This window comes from Nycticebus coucang, chromosome 15 (assembly GCF_027406575.1).
Source record: "Nycticebus coucang isolate mNycCou1 chromosome 15, mNycCou1.pri, whole genome shotgun sequence".
NCBI lineage: Eukaryota > Metazoa > Chordata > Mammalia > Primates > Lorisidae > Nycticebus > Nycticebus coucang.
The window spans coordinates 11,152,347-11,179,194 of record NC_069794.1 but is presented as its reverse complement, the minus strand read 5'-3'; the positions used below and the strand labels follow the sequence as shown (position 1 = coordinate 11,179,194).

Here is a 26,848-nt window from a genome sequence, read left to right as displayed (position 1 = left end):
AAACAACTATATGCTCACAAACTAGAAAACCTAGACAAAATAGATAAATTCCTAGAAACACATAATATCCCAAGATTGAACCAGGAAAAATAGAAATCCTGAACAGACCAGTACTGAGTAGCAAGATTTAAACAGTAACAAAATACCTATTTCCCCCGCTCGAAAAAAAAACCTATGACCAGACAGATTCACAATCAAATTCTACCAAATATACAAAGAAGAAGCAATAATCATCCTCCTGAAACTGTTACAAAAAATAGAGGAGGAGCGAATTCTCCCTAACTCAGTATACAAAGCCTGTATCAACATGACAACCCCAAACCACACAGAGTCACAACAACAACAAAAAACTACAGACCAATATCCCTGATGAACATAGATGCAATTGCTGATTTTGAGTATCTATTTTACTTTGGATATATCATGTGGGTTTTCCTACAATTTGTTCTAATGTGCTGTGCTTTTAGCTAACACTATAATTAACCAACCTACATCAAGCACTCAACTGCTGGATCATGAGGAAGATGTACTGCAGGGAAGGGAGGGGACCAGGACACACAGAGGCGTGTCTGGAGAGAAATGCAGATGGACCATAATGTGTTTTTAATCATCTCTTCTGATGATTCTCTACCATCCTTTACAATTGATGGGGCTTTATTTGATTAGAAATAATAATGGCTCATTTTTGTAATTGTACTGTTTTTAACGTTTCTTGTAAAATTTGATTATTTTTCAGGGATTTAACTTTTAATTACAGTGATGTGCAAAGAAACATCTACTTCTAGTCCCTTCACAAGCTCGGGCTGTTACCATTGTCATCTGCTGAATAACTGATGAGGGAGGGGGCCTCGGAGCTGCTGAGCTGCTTTCATTAAGACGGTCACAGTAATCAGGCGAAAAGGCGCTTTTGAGTAATTGGAGATCTGAAACTGTAATGCAACTTGATTACTGTTGTGGCTGGAAAATAGCAAATCTAGAGGGGCAAGGCAGGGATGGATCTGAAAAGCAGCCTGTCTTTCATACAGATAATAGTATTAACAATTTCAAATACATTACATGGAGTACAATCCGACCTTTTAAAAATGCTCTCTAAACCCAGGTGTTTCATTTTCATGCATTATTTCATAGACGTATGGGGGAGAAAAATACCATTTTTACTTATATCTTAGATGTGAGAAAAATAAAATCTTAAAAGAATAATTTGTCCAGTGTCAGACACCTCAAAGTGATGGGGCAGTGATGCTAAATCACACCCGTGCAGCAGGAAGTGCAGACTCTTAAGTCTAATGCTTTCACTCGGGCCCACAGGCCCTAGGCACTATTCACAACTCCAAAATTCAAAATTTTGAGTTCTGAAAATACTCAAAGTTTGTTTGTTTGTAGTTCATTTAGACCTGTGGCTTCTGTATTGCCTTTATACATCTCTCTTGGTCTGAAGGTTGATGCTTTGCTGCTGAAATACAGGGTATCCATGTGTTGATTACCACGCGATGATTCAGACAACTCTGGTGGGGGCTGTTATCCTTCCCTTGCAGGATTATTTGGAAAATTCTGAACTTTAAAAATCGGGATATAAAATCAGTTGAGGTGAAATGAGAGGAAATGGAGATGAAGTTAAGATGAGGTATTAAGATAAAACTGTGTAAATAAAGAACAGAACTGGGGTGATTGTTTTTCTTTTAGGACCTCCCATACCTAGAACAATGGCTGACTCTCAGTGCGCTTTCAGTAAGGAGCATCAAATTAAACCGGATGGAATGGGGAACCAGGCCACCACCAACCTCTGTGCTCCCAGTGAGACTGCAGGGAGGGGACGGGCTCAGAAGAGATGGGCTTAACGCTACTGCTGTCATCTTCCCTCTCCTGAGGAATTGCTGACACTCCAGCCAACATCCTACGTGTGATCCTTCAGACCCCAACACAGGCCATGATGAGGCCTTGTCTGGCAGGCCTCGAGGGTAAGGCTGCTCTCCCCACCCAGATCTGGGGCACAGCCAGGACACTGAAGTTTTCTGGAAGGAGCTATACTCAATGACTCAGCCCCAGTCCCTACCAGGCCAGCAGGCTCATGGCCACAGCTGCAGTCTCAGCCTAGCTGCCTCTACCTGGAGGCCTCCTAACCGGGAGCCCAGCTGAAACTCTTTCCTCCACTCTGCCTCAGGTTTTTTCCCCTTCCTGGACTTTCCCTCCTTCTTTCCTCCCTCCCTGGGTTCATGAGAGGGCAGGTGCCTTTTCGTCAGGATCACCCTGTAGTGGGAAAATCCCCCTGCTGACACCTGAGCTGATCCACCTGCCTCCACCTGGCTTCCGCCCAGTGCTGTGTGGGGGTACTGGGAGCGATGCCCACATTCGCCTCTTGCATGCACTGTCATGTAAGTAAAGAAAGGCTTGGTTGGGACTCCCAGCTTGGCTTGTTGTCCTGAGGACCATCTTGAGCCCTGGCAGCTCTGTCCCAGCGCCCTGGACGCTGCCCCTCTCCCCTGCACCGCTGCCCTCTGGGTCTTACACATTTTTACCCTCACCCTCTTGTTCTTGCTCAGCAGCATTTACCCATGATCACACTTTCATCAACTTAAAAGTTCCTGGGCCTTAGGTCCTCCTCCTCTTCACATTAATCTAAGAGTCAGAGGAACCAGAAAGTGCTCACTTCAGATGTCCAGTGCATGTGTCCCCATGGCTGGGACGCTGTTCCCTCTCACCTCATATGGGCACATCCAGCTGTGCTTCTGCAGCTGCAGCCATCAGCTCCTGCCAGCCTTCCTGGACTTTCCCATGCTTGGTTACGAGCCTGGGCCCCCAGAGCACTCAGGCCTGCCTTCCTCAGGGAAGTTCTACCTTATGTAATGTACCAATTACCCTTCCCAACTGAGAGTTTCTTGAGGACTGAGAACTTAATTGTATTTATGTCCCCCGAATCATCAAAATTGTCTCTTTGTCAGCATGCAACAAATGATTGGCAAGGTATGAATGAAGACTCTGGGTTACCGAAGGATGAATTCTAAGACTAGTAGCTAAAGTAACAAATTTAGCATAAGATTGAAAAAATATAACCCAAACTCTATTAGTCTATCCATCAAATGACTCTTCTGCTGTCAAAGCTTAACTTTAAAAAATGTATGCTGTTTTTACCCCCGTTTTTACCATATTATAGTACTATTTCTACTTACAATGAGTGTGTGTGTGTTTGCGTGTTTGTGTGTGTCTTTGCCTGGGTCTAAACTTCAGGATCCTTCTGGGTAGGGAATGTATCTTCTATGTGACTTCTGTTTGTGAATCAATTGATTTTTAACTTCCTATTTAGCCTAAGAATTCTAACAAAAAAGCAAGGGTATGAACTAGATGATCTTCTAAAACATTTCAAATCTGAAGAACCTATAAATTTTATTATATTAAAGATCAAAATCTTTCTTTCAGATTGTGCTTTACATACAAATATATGAACTACCATGTGGGTTAAAAATGTTAACTCTCACAAATGCAAAAACACCAACTTAATTTTAAAATTCCACCATAGTTTAGCTCACAAGTTTTAAGAGCCCTAGCTTTCAGTTTTCAGTATCTAATTCTATGAGGTTATTTCAAGACCCTCAGAATTGATGTATAATCTCACAATGCTGAAAATACGCTCAAATGCCTGTGCTCTATAGAGAGACAATTTTAAATATTAAAGTTTAATTATCCCAATTTCTCAAAAATATACTTCTCAAAAACAATACTTCTGAACTGGGCAAGCAAAATTACTTTGATGTTAGTCATTATTACTAAAATAAGAATAATGAATTAAATTGACTGCATTTTAAAAATACTTACCCTTGGAAATGTCGTAAATCTGTCCAGTTCTTCAACAAAGCAGAACATCTGCAAACTAATGGCTGACATGACAATCAAGAGGCTGGCAGTAAATACGACCAAACTCCCAAGCTTTTTTCCAGGACCAAATATCTTGTACACAAAGTCTTCTAATGCAGGTGAAATCTTAATTAGCCGAACTACCCGAAGAACCTGTCATGGGAGAGAAAAATACACACACATGATAAATTATTTACAGTAAATCTTAACTCAGTTAATACTAAAACACAATTTTTACAGTGTTTTATAAAAAATCACACTTATCTAGTTGAGCATTTAGTGACTAAAAACAGCAATACAGAAACTGAGCCATTGGTTTAGCAAGAACTCAATAAATGTCGGGTGGATGAAAATGGTGGTAACTAAGTGTTTTAACATATTACATGGTAAGTCAAAATGTTATTAATTAGCACACAAAAATCAATATCTTTCTAATTTTCAAATAACTAAGAAAACCATTAACTCAATACAGGTTGAGCATCCCTTATCCGAAAATCTGAAATCTAAAATTCTCCAAAATCTAAAACTGTTTGAACTCTGACATGTTACCACAAGTAGAAAATTCTGTACCTGATACTTTTGCCTTCTATTGGGTCAGTGAACCTAGGCTTTATTTTATGTACAAAATTATTCAAAGATTACATAAAGTTGCCTTCAGTTTATGTGTATAAGGTGTATATGAAATGCAAATAAAATTTCATGTTTAGACTTGGCTCTCATCTTCAAGATATCTCATCATTGTATGCAAATTTCTAAAATTTGAAAAAAAAAAAAAATCCCAAACCCAAACTACTTCTGGTCTTAAGCATTTCAAATAAGGGATACTCAACTTTTATTAGCTATATTCATTGTCTCATAAATCTTCCTGGATATTATTGCATATTATTAAAAAATGAAAAAAAAAATAAACCAAACTTCCATCTAACTTTTACTTCTGGTTGAAACTGCTACCCTAATATCTATTTTCTTATGTCTTCCTTTACATAACAGAACTTCCTAAACTTCAGCCTACCAGGTGGCTGCCCAGGGCAATCAACTGCGCTTTTCTGCCTCACTTGCAGCTAGATGTCTCTAGTGAATTTAGGTTTAAACCCATGGAATGTGAAAGGAAGTGTTCTGTTTAATCGTTGGTACATTAAGTTAAATTTGTCCTGGATGCTCTTTTTATACCTTTCTCTGGCCTGGAAATGGAAACACTCAGGTAGTACCTTTGGACATTCTAGCCTTGCATAGAATATGACAGGTCCTGTCCTGTCCACTAGGCGTCTTCCCTGAATGACCATGTACAGCAGAGAAACCACTTTTCCCTGGAACGCCCACAAACTACTGCCGAGAAACAAACTTCTATCTATGTGAGCCTTATATTTTTCAAATATCTGTTATACCTTCTTAACTTGTTACTTATATATTTGTCTATATAACATATGTATATATAGAGAGATGTTTTGCATGTACGTATTTGTAAAAAAATCCCACTGACAATTAATTAATAAATCCACTATTCATTTAACAAATATGACTTGATTTTGTGCCACATATTGTGTTAGACCAGCGGTTCTCAACCTGTGGGTCACGACCCACAGGAACTGTATTAAAGGGCTGCAACATTAGGAAGGTTGAGAACCACTTTGTTAGACAAATACAATTCAAATGCTGTTACAGAGGAAGTGCAATACAAAGGCACAGCTCTTAAGAGTTCATTTACATGATTAAAAGGTATAAATTAATATATAACTAAAAGCTGAAATAGACAGTATGGAAAAATATTACCTTTCATTAAGTCAAAGATGTCATTTTTTTAAGTACTCTTACAAAATAAAAAAATAGTGCCAATTAAGGGAGAACCTCCCACTGATTAAAAAATAGATACCAAATTTGGAGATAGAAAAATAGGAAAACTGTATACTTGGCACAAACTAAAGATGGAATGTACAATGTTAGTCCAAGATGGTTCAATATCAATAAGAGATTAAGTTTCTGTGAAAGATGACTAGTGTATTTGGAATACAGTATGGGACATGAAATGGATTTTAAAAACTAGGTTTTGATTTTCACATGTGTAAAAATATGCATTTTCTTTTGCCTTCCTAGCATCCTAGCTTCTTTTTCTTTCTGATTTTCCTCTGGCAAATCGTTCCTACTCCACTCTAAGTCCCCAAGGTTTAGGAGGGACTCCTGGACTCCCATAATCCAGGCTTTCCCAGAGAATTCACAATCACCCGAGTCATCCTCAGGACTTTCGCTCAAATATAGATGTGCCCTCATGAGCTCCTGGGAGCCATTTTTGCCTCTACATGGAGAAGGCCAGCTTACAAATAAAGCCAAAAAAGAAGAAAGGTAGGTGAAGAAGCAGACTGAGTCTCAACAACACCATGTTAGCCTCTGAATTTTGCTCCACCTGACACCGCATTTACCCTCCAGACTCGGATTTAACGGGAAACACTGAGGGTGAATCTTACCATTCCTACTATCTGAAGAACACAAATGGTTTGTAGCAGCAGGTCAAGTCAACCGGACAAACGACCAAAGAAGTTGTGAAAATGTATATTTCTCTAATGATAATTTACAATCCTTAACATAACACATAAAGAAGAAAATGTATGTGAGAAATTACGTTGTAAAATTCAGCATCTTGGTTAAGCTATCAGCATTTCCTGCTGGGATTCTCAACATACATTCCCACATCAGAACAGATTACACTCAGGTCATCTTTCCAAATAATAAGTGAATAGCCTTAGTATAAGAACTATTAAAACACTAACTTCCATATTAATGTTCAGAATAATAATCAGGAAAGATTTCACATTTCTATCAGATTTGCCTACTCTCAACCATAAATAATTCACTCTCTAACTGTGAACAGCCAAATCCAGGCAAGTTTATAGGAACAATTTAACTGGTTTACATCTCAAATTTCAGTAGACATAGTCCCCAAGTTATGAACAATATAGGTTCTGTAGGTTTGTTCTTAAGTTGAATTGTATGTAAGGACAGGTACACGCACCTATTACCTGTAATTCCCTCCTTTTGTAAGTGGGAGTCGTACGTCAGTCAGATGTTTGTAACTCAGGGACTGCCTGTACTGTGTGTTTTCTTCACTTGTATTAAAATCTATCTTAAAAGATAGTTGAAGTAATTTTGAGTCCTAACCCACATTCTAAGAAAGGCAGCTTATGCACACCTGTGCAACTCTGATAAATTAATATTTCATTAACTTGAAGAAACAGAACTTATACAACTCCCACCTTGGTGATTTGATCAGCATTTTCAAAGGGTTAAAGCTGCCTCCCTGGGAAGGAAAATCCTCCTCACTGACTCTAATGGTGCCTTTTCATTTATTTGGGGATCAATAGGCTATTGGCTTTGTCTACCCAATAAAGCTTCCTATAGATATGAGATAAAGTAAGCCCTACTCTCAAAGATAAGCACTTCAGAACATTTTGTGGTTGTTTCCAATGCAATTTTCCTGGTCACATATCTGAATCTGCCTCTTAAAGATTGCTCTGTAGATTCAGAGTGAGATGCTGTAGAGATTGCATGGCTAAGAATATGAACTCAGAAATTAAACTTCTTGGGAATACATTTCAGCTCCACTGTGCACTAGGCATGTGGTCTTGGGCAAGTCTTCAGAGCTCTTCACAGGTCTGAATACATACACATGGGTCTTTATCTCACAAGATTGTTGTGAGAAACAAATTAGTGCACTTGCACAGTGCCTGGCATGTAATAAATGCCCAAAAACACCAGCCAGAATTGTCCTGATGGTTCTTACATGAGGTCTGTAAGAACACAGTGCTTCGCAAGACTTTACTGTTTCCCCTTGCACGGTGCTGTGCAGCCTTCATGCTGTGCCCTGAGCTTCTCAGTTATGCTCTGACCTCAGGATGTGTACGTGCAAGGAGGTTCCCTGCCAGGCATGCTCACCCCAGAACGTCTCGTGGCCCATGGCCTGCTTTTACTGCATGTCTCTGCTCAAATGTCACCCCCGCAGACAGGGCTCCCACAAACACCTCTAATATTACACCTACCATCGCTCTCACAATTTTTCTCCCTGATAAATCATCTGTCAGGAGCTATAGCAATTTTAAGGCCTTGCATATATCTTATACTGTCTACCTTTACTAAAGTAGACAATATTTTTCTTAATTTGGCTAATTTAATAGGTTTGTAAAAAAGTATCTTGTTGTTTTGACTATCAGGCATGTTCTCTACAATTAATGCACAATGATGTCCCAGGCAGGCACTAACTGTCTGTGATGATTCTGTGAAATGGTGCAGACGGTGGTGCACAGGACATGGGATGGTATGGATGTTTGGAAAGCACATTTTGCATTGAGAGTTTTAAACAAGTGTGTATCTATGGCGCCTGCCACTCCACTTATAATAAACCAGCCTCAGGGTATAACTCAATAAAAAATGAGGGATTTATGTCCAAAGATGGTGAGGAAAGTGAAAGCTTGAACCATGAAAAGCCTGTGTGGTTTTGATATTCTTGGCTGTGATTATTAGACTCAGCATTTTTTCTGGGTTTGCGGGATATTTGCTTTTCATTTTTTATGAATTTTATTTGCATATTCTTTCCTCCAGCTATCAAAAACATTGAGTTACAGGTTATGATCTTACAGCTAAAGCTAATATTGTTCTGAAAATTATAGCTTTGGTATTTCCAATAAATAAAATCAATGAAGTTGGAATGCATTTTCTTTTTCCTAAGGAGTAGGGATCTTCTTTCTCTAAATCACTTCTTTAAGAGTCTACTGCCATTTTATTCCCAAACTATTTAAAAATAGCTATTAAGAAAACTATGTACACGTTAGTGTTTCTGTGATAAATTATATAAATGACCAAGTTTGAGTCCTAAAATGACAACATTGGATACATTTTTGACTAGGATGTCACCTATGCATATTTTATCATTTTGACCAAGTGTCTAACAGAACTATGAGCACATGTCTATTATCCAACAATTACAAAGATGTAACTAATAATTACTATTTATGGAATAATTATAAAGCAATGTGATTCAATGTATCACATGTGAAATAGCTAATTATCATAAATTAAATAAGAATATAAATACTGTTATTTAATCATTACAAAGAAAGTAATAGGTATGTATACATAATACTATATGACTAATAAAATCTGTAAAGGCACGTTTTATAAACCCTCATTATTTCCTTTATAAATCATGGTGGAGAAAATATATGTAGGCTTATTTACATTTACAATGTAGGCTTATTTACATCTGATACATTACATGTGGGCTTATTTACATATATAATACATATGCCTATATTATTATATAATAAGCCTATATGTAGGCTTATTTACATATATAATATGTAAATCATATATATTTCAGATATGTAAAGATATGTACATATCTTATTCCAAGATACATTTAGAATAAACTGCATATTTCTTGTCCTTTAAAGTATGGGCCAATGTCTTATGTAGTTTAAAATTTGACATGTATATATAAATATATGATACTATTCACATAACTATGTATATCAACATACCACTAATTTAGGAAATGTAAAACATCTGCATAATTATTGGGCATTTTCATAAGTTTTAAAAACAATTGTTACAATTTATAAATGAAATTTCTAATATTTGAGATGTCACTGGGCCATTCTCAAGTTCATACTTACTACATAGTTATTAGATATATGTAGTTATGTAGAGTTGCTATAACACTGTAACAGGTATTTACAAAGAAAAAAAAAACCCTCAAGACAAATAGGCATTATTTGTTTACCTGAAAGTATGTGAACTGTGAATGATAAAGATCTGGATACACATGAAGAGTGGTTCCAATTACAAGTAGCAGCTCAAATTTGTGGAGAGATGAGCTAATATATCCAGTAAACCCCAAACACCATATCTTCAGTAGTGCTTCCAAGTCAAAAAGTACTGTGAAAGCCACCTGGAGAAACAAAGAGATGTTGAAATTGTCATCTAAAGCTATAATTTCTTTCAATTTATTTCATACATTTGTCAGTGCATGAATTGTAGCCGCTGTCATACCAACCAAGAAACCCCAGAAGGTCATGGTGCCCCATGATCACATTAATGTACACAGCTATGATTTAATAAAAAAAAAAAGTGTGAAACACACCAACAGAACATAACAGACCAAAGCTATCTTAAACAATTGGAAAAACATGTTAAAATTTTGAATATGTGTGTGCTTATTATTTCTTTATTATCCACTCTTTGGTATTATGTACAACCCATTTATAGACTACAACCCATATATAGAAAAGGCTGCACTTTTCTGTATAAGTCACATTTTCTAAAGATAAAGTTTCCATGATGTATATTATAAAACAAGGACTTATTAATAGCCATAATTAAACTAAAATAACAAGTTAAAATATCATTTATTTCTCTAATCTTTGCCATATATCAGAGAAACTGTAATTCTATACCAAGCAATTTGTGTGGGCATACACATGCACCCATAAATTAATATTAATACACCACTACGTTATTAGTTAAATTAATAGCCAGTATTACTCTAGTAATACATTCATGCAGACTTTTAATATTGTACACATTCTATGAATTTAGTATTACAGATAGTAATATTACAAAATATACATAAAAAGATAGCATGTTATTTTCATTTACCTGTCCTATGGGCAAGAGTTCTCATTTTGTAAAGAAGTTTGCAACTGGAATTAAAATGTACAATATAAGATTAACTTCTAATTAAAGACTCCAGGGGACTGTTTGGATTAGTCATCATTTATCCCTCTGTACCTGGCATGACAAATTCGAGGCGGGAATAAAGGAGAGTGTGCCTCTGTTTTTCTAGGCTAATGTGGAATTTACCAGAAAGGATTTTCTGCCACTAACACTTGGCAAATGTGGGAGGAAATGGAGTTTTCATAATCATATCTTAAGGAAGGCAACATTGAAAGCAATGCTGATGGCTCATTTAGATGTAAGGAAGAAATTCACATCATTTCTCAAATCTATCATTTTCGTAGACTCCAGTTGTTTTTAATTGGCATTTGCCTTGTCCTTCAAAGGTAATGTATTTTACCTTTGAAATACTCTTGAATACACACGAAAGTTAATGAACTGCCCTGCCCACCTATTCCAGATGTTTCAGGTCCATGTCTGTTCACATTCTCTCCCTGGTCCCCTCCACCCTCACCCACACATGCGCACCCACACAGACGGGCTCGTACTTACACGCCACTCTGCAGCTGACTTTTCTCATTCCCTGACAATCACGGATGTCCCTCCAGAGTAAGGCCTGTAGGTCCTACTTACTCTTCTTCTCATCACATGCATAATTTCCCAAAGTGTTCAACATTTATTTAAGTCACTATTTCTCCCATTCATTCATTGGCAGGGGTTCTTGCAAGCATTGTCAGAAAAGAATGGCTAAACATTTGCTACTTCAAAAGCGGGGCTGCCCTGACCACCCTTCCTTGATACCAGTATTTACTGAGGCTTTTTACATCTGTAAACTGATTTCCAAACTTGGAATTGCTGGTGCAAGGACGGGTTTGTGTGTCTTAAATTTTAGAAAATGTTAAAGGGATTACTCTGATTACTTTTAATTTGCCTTCCACCATGTAGGAAAGTTTTTCTTGTCTAAAATTTATACCAGTACCAATGTAGTCAAAGGTATTGATTGTTGCTCATTTGTTAACATTGATCGTTTAGATTTAATTTCTATTTAAAGTAATTAATTTTTACTGTTTATAATCTTGACAATATTCTGTGGCATTATTTTATCTTATCAGATTTTGCAGTTTTTGCTATTGAGGACATTAATCTTTGTCTGCTATATGTACCATAAATATTTTCTTCCTAGTCAAAAGTATGGCTTTTAACTTTGGTGGTGTTAGCTCTACAAACATAAGATTTGTAGAGTATACACACACACACACATAAACACAGAGGGTGCCAAAAATATACACACATTTTAAGACAGAAAAAAGCTATACTATATTTGTAATACTCAAGTCGTATTTGGCTTCTGTAACCATAAGAGGTGCTCAATATGACTTGTATTCATCTTTTGTTTTAGAGATGAATATCTATATATATATAGAGAGAGAGTATTACAATTTTAATCCAGTTCTTTCCTTTCTTACAATGTATATACACTATTCAGCATCCCCTGCAAATAGATTTCCCCATTCCTAAGCACTTATTTCCAGTGGAGATAAAAGCAATTCATTTCTCTATATTGATCACCTAGATTATTCTATTGATTCTACCATTTCTAATAAAACATCCTGTTTTATAGAAATATGAACATTTCATATGGAAATGAAATAAGATTATTTCAAGGCTTATTTTTGGAGTCAATCATATCGATACATTAGCTATAATAATTCAGTAGAATACCATGAGTACAGTAGCTACTAAATAACAATGAGGTAATAATAGCAAGCTACAATTTGCTTCTTATTTTCAAGTGAAAGTTTCTTCAACGTCTGTATATAATGGTTGAAGTGGGTCTTGGTAATTAATTTCTACCAGGTTTAGTGAAATTTCCTTCTCTTTTTATTTTACTTTGAGGGATTTAACCTTCGATTCTTTAAAGCTTAAATCAAGTATATCACAAGAATCCTTGATGTGAACCATTTGTTTATTCCTGGGATAAAGTCAAGATTATAATGTATATAAATCTGTTGAATTTTACTGGATAATAAATTCATTTATAAGTTTTACAGATATAATTACATATGAAATTGGCCTATAATTTTACTTGTATATCATTATCTGGTTTGGGTTAAGATAACTCCAGCTTTCGTAGTTATATTGTGGAGCTTTCTATCTTTTGTATGATTTATAGTTTTTTAAAAATAAAATAAAGATTAGCAGATTTGTGAAAGTAGGTCAAAACCACCAGGAGAACCACCTGGGCACAGTCCTTTTTGTTTTGGTAGAGCAAACTTTCCAATGGGTTCTGATTATGTTCCTTATTGTTTCTTATTTAATCTTTCAATTTGGCAGTTTATATTTTGCCAGAAAATCATAAATTTCCTCTAGATTTTCAAGATCTGCATTCAGAGTACATTTTTTCCATAAAGAATCGATGTCATGCAAATCTGGTATCCCAAGCCCAGCTCTTTGTGAGGGCAGGCTGTGTTACACAGTCTCAGCATAGATAGCAGTTTGATTCACTGGAGATCAAGGTCAAGACTGAAGGTTTCCTCATCATTTCCCTCTGAGGGACAATAGCTTTTTCCTTTCTGGCATGGAGGCACAGACCTTGCGTGTCCTGATGCTATAGGAAGTGTTCTTTTTGATTTTTATCTTGCACAGGCCTGCAGGCTCTTCTTTCCTGGGCACACCCCCCCAAACCACACATTCTGATAACAGGAATCTGCCAATTCCCTCAGAATATTGGCCCCCACCTGGGATTCTGGACTCAAGTCAAGCTTAATTTTTGGCCTTGAGAATTTTCCTCACTTATTTTATACATTCTGCTAAACATTTAAGATATTTTCACATTTTAGGAGTTTTGTAGAGATGATTTTCAGCCAACTTTTGGGGCTACTTTATATGTGTTTTCTATAAACACGATACAATTTGATTTTGTATTTGAATATTACTGGATTTTCTGGGTTTTTGATAGAAAAAGTCAATGTTCTCACTCAATGTCCAAAGCTATACTTGGTCTTATGTTTTCTGTTTATTGTATGCCATCGCTATTTCACCTTTCAGTCTTTTCTTATCTTTTTTTGGCTTGGTCAAATATTGGTTAATTATTTGCCTATTGTTAATATGGACATTCTACTTGGTTTTTATAATCTCCCAGTTTAATTCTCCAGGTTATAAATCAACCAATATGTTTTTTATTATTTCTTCAATATTTGTTTTTGGCTTACTTATCCCCCACACCCCTTTCAATCTGGAAATTTCGTGGTACACATCTGCCATCCCCACTCCATTGATACCATACCACTTCCTAAATCCTGGTTTTGCTGAAGTAGTTTACAAATTGGATACTAGTTTCTCACAATCTAATAATTGGTCTTTTTTTTCTCCAGGATTCCTACTTGATGTATAAATTATCATCCTCCACTTAGATCTAATGCCCATCCCCTTTTTTCCTTTTATTATATTCTTATATCTACATCTGGATTGTGATTTATTTTATGATTAGCACAATTTGGAGTTGTTGGATTTCTGAGTCGTATCCTCCATTTCTGAGTCTCTTTGTGTGGGAATAATTTTTCTGTGCTTCATCATGGCAATGTGTTCCTAATGTCATTGTTGATGTTAGTCTGTTATGCTGGAGCAGTGGCAAATGAGGAGCAGTGGACAGCACCCTGGCTTTTGGTGGTGAAAGACCTAAAAAGGCCACAGCCTCTTTGCTGAGCAGGAAGGGGTGGCTTTTTGGTGGCAGGGTTTCCCAGGGGCTAGTGGAATCCTTTCTTGACCCCCTACCTGGAGTAATTAAACTTCCAGTGGGGTTCCCTTTTTGGTCCACTGAGAGCAGAGGGAATCTGTGAGCTCCCCTTGGACCCCAAATAGCAGCAGGTGCAACTCCTCTGCAGGGGTCGACAAGCTTTCTGCCCTAAGCAGCAGTCTCTGTGGGCCAGAGGATTGAACCTTTGCTGCATGTCCTAGCAAGAGGCCATTCCTCTCTAATACTGGCTTCTTAGTCCTGGCCCTGCAGTAAATAATACAGGAAAGACTTGTGCTTATTTTCTCCCCTAGAAATACTGGACAAATGCGGATGGGTCATGAATGTCCTGCCCACGTGCCAGACCTGGTAGCTGTACCAGCAAAGGAAGCAGTAATGGATTCCCCCAATATCATCCTCCCTTCACCTGTATTTTTAGACTAAGATCTCCACTCGAAGTGTGCTGATCCATTTCAAAACTGCCTGTTTTTTTAAAAGCAGAACACTATTAATAAATACCTGAAATATATCCTGATAGATTGTTGCCTAATGACACAAGTAAATACAATTAATCACTTTAGTAACTATGCATTTATTATCAACAAAACAGACGGAATGATCTATTTAAATAACCATAATTCATAGTAAAAAATGCAGCTGGATTCATTTGCATTATCATTTGCTCAGCAGGAAAACTATATAAAAGGCATGAAAAAGATTTAGCAAACTGTGATGTGATTATGTTAAAATACCTATATTCTTACTGAGTTCCCTACTAGAAATTCTGATTCCAGATTCTCCTGGGCTCAAGAAAGCCTTGCTTTTAAAATAATTTGTTAATTTGTTCAAGACAATACTCCACCTCTCTGAAAGCCAATATTAACTCTGAATTGATAATATTTTTATGGAAAACAATACACATCAAAATATCTAATGTGCTTGAAAATATGGGTTATCCTAACATAGCCCACTAGGGCAGTGTTTAAAGGAAGGCATTAGGGAAATTAAATTAGTTTTAATGATTGCAAGTTATTTCAGTATAGGTTATTGGAGAAATATAATAGTTCAGAAGAAGGAGGTAGTAAGACAAGCTTGGGAAGTATCCACTTCTCAGTGGGTGGCTCCAGATTATTTCAATGGAGAGGGAGGAGCTGCCAGGGACATGCTGTTTATCATATCAAGGGACGAGGCTACTGGGTTGTGGACAGACCCTAATACCCTAATTACCTGGAGGGCTTCCACAAAAATCACCTGTGCGAGGGCCCAATCTGTGGCTTTCTGCAATCACAGGCAGTCAGAAGGCATTGGTGGAAAGGTGGACTCCCCCTTGGCTCCCACCGTGACACTGGCCCCTTTAACCAGAAGACCCACCATACCCAGAAGGTCTCACCATACACACTCCTATTTGTGAATACATACAAGTTAAAATTTATATTTTTAAGAAGTGTGATAAGGGGTGGCACTTGTGGCTCAGTGAATAGGGTGCCAGCCCCATGTCCCTAGGGTGGTGGGTTTGAACCTGGCCCCAACCAAACTGCAACAAAAATATAGCCAGGCATTGTGGCAGGTGTCTGTAGTCCCAGCTACTCGGGAGGCTGAGGCAAGAGAATTGCTTAAGCCCAAGAACAGGAGGTTGCTGTGAACTGTAATGTCACAGCATTCTACTGAGGGCAACAAAGTGAGACTCTGTCTCTAAAAAAAAAAAAAAAAAAAGAAGTGTGATAAGATTTGTAAGGGTATAATGAACTTTCTATAAGTATTTTTGTTGCATTATTTGGAAAAACTTAGCAACGCTACATAAAAAAAAGCAATTATTTATTTTTTCTTATAATCACCCTGAATCAGTTTTTCCTAATCTTTATTAATCACCCCCTCTTTTAAAAAGTCTTCTAGATATTTTGTTCCTAATCACAACCTTATATGGAATTTTAATACCACAGTTAAATTTTATACATATGTTTATATACTTTGCATATCTATCTCTGCATTATACATAAAAAAGATAAGAATTTCTTGCCCCTTCCCTAACTAAAAACACATTTTCAACCCTTTGGAGGTGTTTTAACTCCTTGTTGAGAATGGATGCCCAACAGGTAGACCTGGTCAGATGTTACCACAGCACAGTTTCATATTCTCAGGAACAAAATTCTTTGAACACCACCTTCTATTATTTATAGTCTAAAGTTTTCATTCTGTACTAATAAATATGACATTTAATATATACACAACTTTCATCCTCAATAAAATCATCAATGCAGATTTTAAAATTAAAGAAGGTATTATGCAAAGAAACTATCATATTTGTTCTTAAGACTTCATATAACTGAGGAAAAGATTTTTTTTTTTAGAATGAGAAATGTGAGAAATTAGTTAAAAATGTTTGTTTTCCAAAAGAACTTGTAATTGGGCTTGTAAGGCCAGCAGGTAAAATGACACGATGACTGCCAAGTTTCTGAGGCTAACAAGAAAGTAACTGAATGGAAATTGTTATGGTTAATACAAATGGAACAATGGAAATTGCTTGCTTCTTTAAATCAATGAATAGTATGTGATGATTTATAGGTGACAAATTACAAAAGGGCTGAGTGTATCCTGCAGGGTATAAAGATAGAATGGTAGAGATACTGCCTATATGTGGAAAAATATTTCAAGTATATTATCCAAGATTTGTATTGTAGGCTCTTTCATAATTCAAAGAAACATAATAGATTTTCATGAGAAAATGAATGCACATTTATTACAAATGAAGATTACAAAACAAAACTCACATAAAACTTAATTCAGGTAATCTCATTCTCTTAAATGAAATTCAGGTTCAATAACATGAAAAAATGATTACTTGCATCATTCAAGAGCTGTCTATCAACCCCTTACTCATAGATTATAGTGCACCATCAGTATTCCATAGAGTTAAAGAACAAACTCTTGAGATACATAGTTGAATAGCCCAGACCATCGTTATTCCATTATTTTTTTTAACCTAACAAGATACTGTCCAAATCCTTTAGAAACAAATCAAAAAGCTACTTTCTAAAGAAATCTATGTAATTAAAGTTTCCCAGGAAATGAAATTAAACTTAAGAATGTGAAAGACTGCTGCAATGGCAAGATTGGTTACTTTCTTAATTTGGTCATTTCTTGTGATTAATGAATTCAAATGTAGGTGTCAGATTTTGTCGGAACTAAAATGAATGTCTTTTTTTCTTAATTTCATTTTAACAAATATCATAAAACCAAATGTCTTCAGTGGAACATAGAAATCACTTTTCTAGAAAAAAAGGACTTCCTCCACGGTGGCAAGATGAGCCCATGCTTTATGATAGCCCTTCTGCTTCAACACACTGCAGGTGTGAAAAAAGACAGGAAACCAAAGAGACGGGTGTGGAGTTCTAAACAAGGTAAACCTCTTTGTTGACTGAAATACAACAGGGACTCCTGCTGGGTTAACAAGCAAGGCAATATTGGACCACAATGTTTTCTACAGAGTAAGGAGACTAATGTGCCTCAGGTGAGATAAAGATAAGAACCCTAGTGACTTAAAGACAGGGACTGGGATGAGTTTTCCCTGCTACCTGAGATTTCACTGGAAGCTGCAGGCCTCCAGAGACATGAGGATAAGTAGCTCATAAAAAGGGTCCAAGCTCCCTGGGAGACTGGTCACAAGACGTGTGACATCTCCGATATTAAGGAGCTAGCAACCTCCAAATGACATCAAAAAACATGGCCCTTGTTTGGATGACATTCAGGATCAAGGTAAAGGCAACTATAATAACACAAAGAAAATTAAAGGTGATAACAGAGAAAGGGACGGGGAGAAACAATGGAATTCCCCAAGCGAAACGAGGCAGCAGGCCAAACTTAAAAAAGCATGAATAAGTCTCATAAAGAGACAACGTAATTTTGAAATTCAGAACACAAGTTCACTCTAGATAAAATTAATTTTGTCAAAGAACTTCTAACGAAGTTTATTTAAGATGCCCAAAGAGATCAGTGAAATGGAGGAAATAATAAAGAGTAGAAACAAAGGAAATCGATAACACAAAATATCGAGAACAAACAAATCATTTCAGACAGAGAAGAGATTGTGAGATTGTTCATATCAAAAAGGGAGAAGAAGAAAAAAAAAAGGAAGAAGAAGAAAGAAGGAGAAGGAGGAAGAGGAGGAGGAGAAGAAAAGTTGGTTCTGTGAACCAAAAATAAAGAATGTGGCTGCCTTTTGCTCTGGGTTTCCTGGTTGTCCACACTCTGCATGTTGTTACACATCGGTGGAGAGGCTACAGCAAGTTTCACATTTTGGACTCCCACCCAGATTGTGCCATACCTCGCTCCTCTAATAGCTATCTCCAATTTATATCCTTTTTGTAGGAAAAAAATATAATCATAAATACAGCATTTCCCTGATTTCTCATGAGTCATTCTAGCAAATTACCAAACTTGGAAAGATTAATGGGAACCCTCAATTTGCAGCCTGCTGGCATGTGTAAGGGAGGGCTTGGAAACCCCCAAGCTTGCCCCAGCGTCTCAAGTGAGGGCAGTCTTGCAGAGGACTATGCCCTCTCCTGTGAAGTTGGGCCCAATTCTAGGTAATTAGCATGAGAAGTCGCTGACTTTAATATAAAAGAAAGTTATAGATAAATAACATTGGTAGCCAAAACATTTTAGATGTAGTAGTGATTGTAAAAATCCTGAAAAGATATTATAGAAAGGTAAAACATCAGTTAAAATTAATAACTCTACAGATAGCAAGTCATAAACCACAAACCAATAAACCATAAACATTAAACTATAAAATAAATCATTAATCGAAGTATCCTTTCTCCCTCCTGTCCACCAGAGACCCCACTATAAAACCTAGGATTGTATGAAGTTCCACAAGAACGTTAGCCTCTTTCACAGGAGAGAAAAAGAGGAAAACAACTCTATATCATATCAGAAAGGAGGTGTAAACTTTCCTAACAAAACCAGGCTAGCAATATAAAATAAAATAAAATCATAGAACAGCCATCCTTAGGACGAGATTCAAAAACTCCTAGATACAATGGCAGAGACTTCATTTGTGTATTAAAACTAATGGTACAAAAATCAAGTGTCCCAGGAATCTAAAACGGTTCAAAATCAGAAAAATTATTATTCTAATATACTACACTAACAAAGAAACAGATCCGTGCAGCAGCTCAATAGATGCAGAAGAACATGGGATAAAAGCAACTCATTATGAGAAGAGCTCTTAGCAATGTAGAAATAGAAGTGAACTTGATTAACATGATAAAAGGCATCTATAAAAACATAAACAACAAATAAATGGTAAAATGATAAGCATTCATGTCAACAGAAACAAGCATAGCATGTCCGCTATCACTGCTTCTATTCAACATTTTAAGACCTAAGCCAGAACAATAGAAGAACAAAAAAGTATCAGAGATATAATTAGAAAAGGAGGGATAAAACCTTCAGTTCAGATGATATGATTATCCATATATAAATTCCAGGCTAAACTATAGACAAATTATCACGAACAAGAAATTGTAGTAGAGCAGTTGGTTGTGAAGGCAGTTAACATACAAAAAAATGAGTATCATTCCTAAATCACCAATACTCAATAAAAATTTAATTGCAATTACTATTCATAAAATAAATAGTGGGACATATAGACACAAATTTGACAAAATATGTGTAAGACCTTTTGAAAAAAATTACAAAGCACTACTGAAAGAACTAAATAGAGAGGTCCTTAAGATGAATTAAATCTCATCAGTAAAACTGGGGCTCGGGAGTTCCCCGTTCCCCAAACCCAGTTGACCCAGTTCGATTACTTGGCTGAGCTGTAAAGTTCAACCGAGGCACTGAGGTAATCAAAACTGAGTGGAGGGTATTTGGTGGGACCTCGCCTAATGTGCACAATGCAATGGTACATTTCAAAACTATTAAGAGTGTAAATGTCTCACCACAACAAATAAGTGAGATGATGGTCACATTAACCAGTTTGATGTAAGCATTCCACATTGTACATCCAATTAGCACATTGTACCACATAAATGAATCAATATACACAGTTATGATTTGATAAAAAAATAGATAAAATTTAAGTTGGAAAAAAAAAAAGTGAGTGGAAACTGAAAATAAAACTGGAGCGGCACAGGCAGTGTGGATAGAGAGCAAAAGTGACCTGCACAAATTTCAGGGCAACAGAGAGAGATTTTATTTAGAAAGATCAGAAAGTGTAGGGCACCTCCAAAGAGAACTGGAAAGTAAGGTTCCTCTCACGGAGGAGAAAAGGTGAGAGATACAGAGATAAAGGACTGCAGGGCTATAAATACTGTGTCCGTTTGTAGTTGGCTGCAAGACTTCCCGGTTCAGCAGGGCAGGTTTTCTTCCCATCGCCTGTGAAGCCCCTTTCTTATTGTCCCTTCTCACTTGTTAAATTTTCATAATGTACAGTAGGAATGGCAAGGCCAAGAACAGGTGAAACCAGACTACAGAATACCAACATCACTGAGCTTGCCCTGAGAGATGTCAAGGTTTATTATAAGGGCTAGCACTTAACGACGACATCTTATCAGCTAAAACTTAGACATCTGGGCACACACACTGAGGTGTCCAGAAACAGAATCGTACACACATGTGAGCCTGATGCAGGACATAGGGGGCTGTGGGGGTGGGAGGAAAGGATGAAATTTTCAACTAATCTTGGACAATTGTTTTTATATGAGAAGAAATTGGACTCCTTATTTTATTCCAGTGTTAAATACTTTAACACTCATAGAATTTAATACAGAATGTCTCTGATGACTCTGGTAAAGATAAGAAAATGCACCAAACCAGAAGTTCAGGACTATTAAATCTTACCAAATCACAACTTATTACTTCTAAATATATAGAAAATAAAAGTTAGGACACAAGCTGCAGGCTGGGAGATGTCAGTACTGCATATTACTAGACAACTGAAAAACAAGTATTGTTTCAACAATACTAAACAAGTATTCACAAATTCATAGAACAGGAAACCCAGAACCAACAAAATATGAAAAAAAAAAGTCAAACCTCTATGGTAATCAAGAAAATGTGTGTTTAAACTATTTTGATTACTTACATCAGATTGGTAGAAAATTGAAAATATTGAACACAAAACATTTAGCTCAAAGCGGAGCTGCTCATATGTGCTGGTAGAAACGTAAACTGATATGAGCAGTTTGAAGTGCAATTTAGCAAGATCTAGAAAATTTGAATTTGATTACATTTAATCTTTCAAATTTTAAGTCCAGGTATATTTTGGAAGCAATTGAAGTATCCGTTGCTATTGTATAGTGGCCAAACAAATCTACATATATCAACATGAATCTATTTCCCAAACATCATGCTGAGTGAAAGAGAACACCAGGTTGCATATTGATAGTTTATACAATTATACAACATGCATCACAATGATAAATCTGATTCTCGACAGATTAGGGAGAAGAATGAGATCCAGAAGTGGTACATGGGGATCTTCTGCTCATCATGTTTTATTTCTGAATGAAAAATCTGAACTAATGAACTACTGGTTTTTTAAAAGTTGGGTGGTAGATACTCAAATATTGGTTATGCCATTTTCTATACATGTTGAATTTATGAAATATTTGATAATTAAGAAGAAACAAAAAAAAGAAGTCAAAGTTTTTCAAAGGATAGAAACTTCAAATGAAGAAAAATAAAGAACTGCAGATGCTGGCGTGGATGTGGAGAGAAGGGAACACTTTTACACTGCTGGTGGGACTGCAAACTAATACAACCTTTCTGGAAGGAAGTATGGAGAAACCTCAAAGCACTCAAGCTAGACCTCCCATTTGATCCTGCAATCCCATTACTGGGCATCTACCCAGAAGGAAAAAAATCCTTTTATCATAAGGACACTTGTACTAGACTGTTTATTGCAGCTCAATTTACAATCGCCAAAATGTGGAAACAGCCTAAATGCCCACCAACCCAGGAATGGATTAATAAGCTGTGGTATATGTATACCATGGAATACTATTCAGCCATTAAAAAAAATGGAGACTTTACATCCTTCGTATTAACCTGGATGGAAGTGGAAGACATTATTCTTAGTAAAGCATCACAAGAATGGAGAAGCATGAATCCTATGTACTCAATTTTGATACGAGGACAATTAAGGACAATTAAGGTTATGGGGAGGGGACAGAAAGAGGGATGGAGGGAGTGGGGTGGGGCCTTCGTGTGTGTCACACTTTATGGGGGCAAGACATGATTGCAAGAGGGACTTTACCTAATAATTACAATCAGTGTAACCTGGCTTATTGTACCCTCAATGAATTCCCAACAATAAAAATAAAATAAAATAAAATAAAATAAAATAAATAAAGAACTGTATGAAAAGAATCTGACAAAATGACCATATTAATACATTAAGGCTAATGATTGCTTTGGCATCCTAAGTATCTGACATAGGTTTAATCATCCCCAAATCTTATTAATATAAGATTAATTTAGTTTCAGGACCTTACTTACTTGTCCAACAATCCCTTTTAGAAACAACATTAATTCTCTCAAGTCACAAGTTCTCTCAAAGATCTGGAGCCTGTGGCAGATTATGACTCATCCTCTCCAACAAGATAATTTAATAAACATTTTAATTCTCTCCCGCAAGAAAGGATGATTTTTATATGCCTTAGAAACATGGATTTGATAACTAAAACTGTTCACACAGGTGTGACTGGGGAATTGTTCTTAGTTTCTTCTTCTAGATGTCCTAAAAGTTATTTGATACATAACTTAATTCTAATAAATTTCAGATCTAAATCTCATCTGGGATTATATCAGATAATTCCTTAAGATTCTCATAGAACTGCAGCTCATAAAAATAGAAAGAAGTCCCTGCAGTCACAAAGCCATGGCTTCCTTCCTTTCTGATTTCCCATCACCAAGCATAATGAACATGAACAGAGGGACTTAGGGACTCTTTTCTGTTCTGTCTTTATAAATAAAATGAGATGGGAAAGATTTGCAGGGAGCCTCTGAATGTGTTTGGAAGAAATACTTATGGTGAGCTCAGCACCAAGGGGGACTCAAGTACAGTGAATGATGACTAATTTACTTTCTGAGGAACTTGGAATCTCTTAATTAAGCAGGGCCTTTTGTTTTGCTGAGCAAAGAGCATGTGGTCCATGAAAGTCTGGAGGTGGGTGGAGTGGAATTGTTATGCATGGGTGGAAAGGGGAGAGCCTGCCTGTCTGCATGACAAGCTGGAATGGACTGGAAAGAAAGTAAAGAGAGACTTGGAAGAAAGGGGAGTTTTAGTACATTTACAGTAGGGTATGTACCACGAACCCCACTTCTGTCCCCTATCTGGCTTCATTACTAAATTTAACAATGCTCATTACAACTTCACACCAGGAGCAGGAAGCGGGCTGAGTGCCACACACACACACACACACACACACACACACACACACACACACCCTGGTTCAAATAAGTCCAAAGGAAACCAGAGAACCTGGGGATAATGCCAGGAGGACAGACAGAGCTAACTTTGGACATTAAATAGTTGGTCTCTCTGTTACCTTGTTTTATCTCTGGTATCAATTTGTGGGTTTCTCAGAAGACAAATTTTGTTAACATCATTCACGTGTGTGTAGCAATGCATAGTGCTGACAATTTTCTTAGATGCATAGCCTAATAGATACACATGCATTTTTTAATATATTTATATGTGACAATAAGAAAATTGTTGTTCAGATTTTGTTATCTATTATTAAGCACAAAAGAATGTATAGTTTTAGATGTAATTATGTTCATTGTAAAATATGACTTTATGTGCAATGATAATATATTCTCTCAGATCAAAATGAAAAATTAAAATTCTTACAGAGGAAGTCAATCTTTACCTTTTTATGTTTTTACATTGACTAGAAAGTAAAGAAACATTTTCCTGTTGCTTAACTAATTCTAAATTTAGGTTAATTCATCCTAAGTAACAAAACAAGCCCTCAGCTTCACAACAGAAGCTAAGCAGCTTAACTTATTCTTAAAGGATGGTGTTTAGACTTCAAATTGACTCTGAATGGGTAGAATGGCTTATTTTAGACTTTAAAAATAATTTATTCTTTATGTTGGAACTTAAGAGATTACTTCTTTAAAAGCTTATGACCTGTAGTGATCTATTTTAAAAATAAACTTTCTAGAACATTACATAATGCTATTGCCATAAACACTGCATCATGACAATCTGTAAGCTTTAATTGTTGTTATTTTAGCTATTTTGAGGGTTAAATGAGGCAATAAATTCCTTTAAAGTACTTGGCACACAACTCTATGGGAACATAACTGGGAAAGAATGGGGCAAAATAAATAAAACAATACTATCAGTAGCCTCCGAATAATATCTCAGCACAAAACGCTAGTACTACCAAATGGAAGCTCCACAGTCCAAAGACTTTTGTTACCTTTGTTCATTTCCATACAGTCAGGACCCCAAACAGTGCCTGGCATAAAGTAGTCACTAAATAAATAATGGATGAACAAGTGAGAAAAAAAAATGATCTACCTTTTTAGAAAGTTTTATGTATATAACACATGATCAGCTATAGGCACTATGCTGTATGTTCGATCTCCAAAACTTATCTCACTACTTGGTTTATGAACCAAGTGTATGGTGCCCCACGATCATACTAATGTACACAGCTATGGTTTAATAAATAAAAAAAAAATCAAATTTAGTTTTAATGGTTTGGAAAAGGGACAACAATTATTGGACACATAATATATTCTAGATTCTACTACACAGTTCTGACTTTCTGTTGTTGAGCTTGTTTTTATTTTTAATACTATTCACACACACAAAAATAAAAATGGAAAGGATGTATCAACTACCCCTAGACTCTACTGATTCACTTAAAAAGTAATCAGTGGACTCTACAATGTCAACTTATTTGATATTTGTTGGAATTTTTTTACAATGATAGTTCATCTCATATACATGAAAACATTAGGAAAGCGACCAGTTTTATATGTGAAACAATTAGGTAAAGTTTACTGAAGAATTCCCTTCCTTTCTGTTTGCAGCGTAGATGGTGTAGATGGCCTATTCACTTAATTCATTTCTGTTTGCAGCGTGGATGGTGTAGATGGCCTCTTCACTTAATTCCTTTCTGTTTCCAGCATAGATGGTGTAGGTGGTCTCTTCACTTAATTACTTTCTGTTTGCAGTGTAGATGGTGTAGATGGCCTATTCACCTAATTCCTGTTTCCAGCATAGATGGTGTAGATGGCCCATTCACTTACTTCCTTCCTGTTTGCAGTGTAGATGGTGTAGATGGCCTAGTCACTGATTTCCTTCCTGTTTCTAGCATAGGTGGTGTAGATGGCCTCTTCACTTAATTCCTTCCTGTTTGCAGTGTAGACGGTATAGATGGCCTATTCACTGATTTCCTTCCTTTTTGCAGTGTAGATGGTGTAGATGGCCTATTCACTGATTTCCTTCCTGTTTGCAGTGTAGATGGTGTAGATGGCCTAGTCACTGATTTCCTTCCTGTTTGCAGTGTAGATGGTGTAGATGGCCTATTCACTGATTTCCTTTCTGTTTCCAGTGTAGACGGTGTAGATGGCCTATTCACTTAATTCATTCCTGTTTCTAGCATAGATGGTGTAGATGGCCTATTCACTGATTTCCTTCCTGTTTGCAGTGTAGATGGTGTGGATGGCCCATTCACTTAATTCCTTCCTGTTTGCAGTGTAGATGGTGTAGATGGCCTCTTCACTTAATTCCTTTCTGTTTCTAGTGTAGATGGCCTCTTCACTTAATTCCTTCCTGTTTGCAGTGTAGATGGCCTATTCATTTAATTCATTTCTGTTTCTAGCATAGATGGTGTAGATGGCCTCTTCACTTAATTCCTTCCTGTTTGCAGAGTGGATGGTGTAGATGGCCTATTCACTTAATTCATTTCTGTTTCTAGCATAGATGGTGTAGATGGCCTCTTCACTTAATTCCTTCCTGTTTGCAGTGTAGATGGTGTAGATGGTCTATTCACTTACTCTATGGCAGTGGTTCTCAACCTTCCTAATGCCGCAAATCTTTCATGTAGTCCAAAGGAGTTGTAACCCACAAGTTGAGAACTGCTGCTCTATGGCATTGGTTTAATATGTCCAAGTGCCCACTCGGGGCTGGGCTACAAAAGCAATGGGAGTGTGATTTCTACTGTCAGGACTTCCTCAGGAGCAGATACAGATGACTCCTCCCAAAGAGATTAGCATAATCCATTCACCTGTAATCATTTATGTTCATACTCCCTGGAACTTTTTGTCATTACCTTTAACCTCTGACTCTTCCACTCACCTGTCTTCTGACCTCTTTCTACCTGGAGCCTTTAACTAAGCTTTGGGTCTCTTCCACATTAAACAAGTTCCTCTACATTCTCCATCTCCCTTCACAGAATCTGCTCCCTATGCCCTGTCAACTGACTCTCATCCAAAAGCATGAGTTCTCCTTCCAGCCCTTTCCAGAGGAGGGTGTTCATGCTCTAATGCCCCAGGTAGTATAAAGAAAGGACCAGGAAGAGATGACCCCATCCATGACTGTCTGACACTCCTTTGAGATGTATTCTGTGAGGTTAA

The 26,848-nt window shown here is 36.8% G+C and overlaps 1 protein-coding gene across 4 annotated transcripts in view; it reads right to left on the bottom strand.

Annotated features, from left to right (window-relative positions):
- The window catches only part of NALCN (sodium leak channel, non-selective), a 334,788-nt gene that overhangs the window by 175,325 nt on the left and 132,615 nt on the right, over nucleotides 1–26,848 (bottom strand). For all 4 annotated transcript variants that reach the window (XR_008374579.1, XM_053563365.1, XM_053563366.1 and 1 more), the window contains 2 exons: nucleotides 9,617–9,784; nucleotides 3,811–4,002 (listed from right to left, as the gene is read on the bottom strand). Coding sequence is in view for 3 of the 4 variants with exons in the window: in XM_053563365.1 (XP_053419340.1) it covers nucleotides 3,811–4,002; nucleotides 9,617–9,784 (360 nt within the window). In the remaining variant the exon portion in view is untranslated. The remainder of the gene's footprint in view (nucleotides 1–3,810; nucleotides 4,003–9,616; nucleotides 9,785–26,848) is intronic.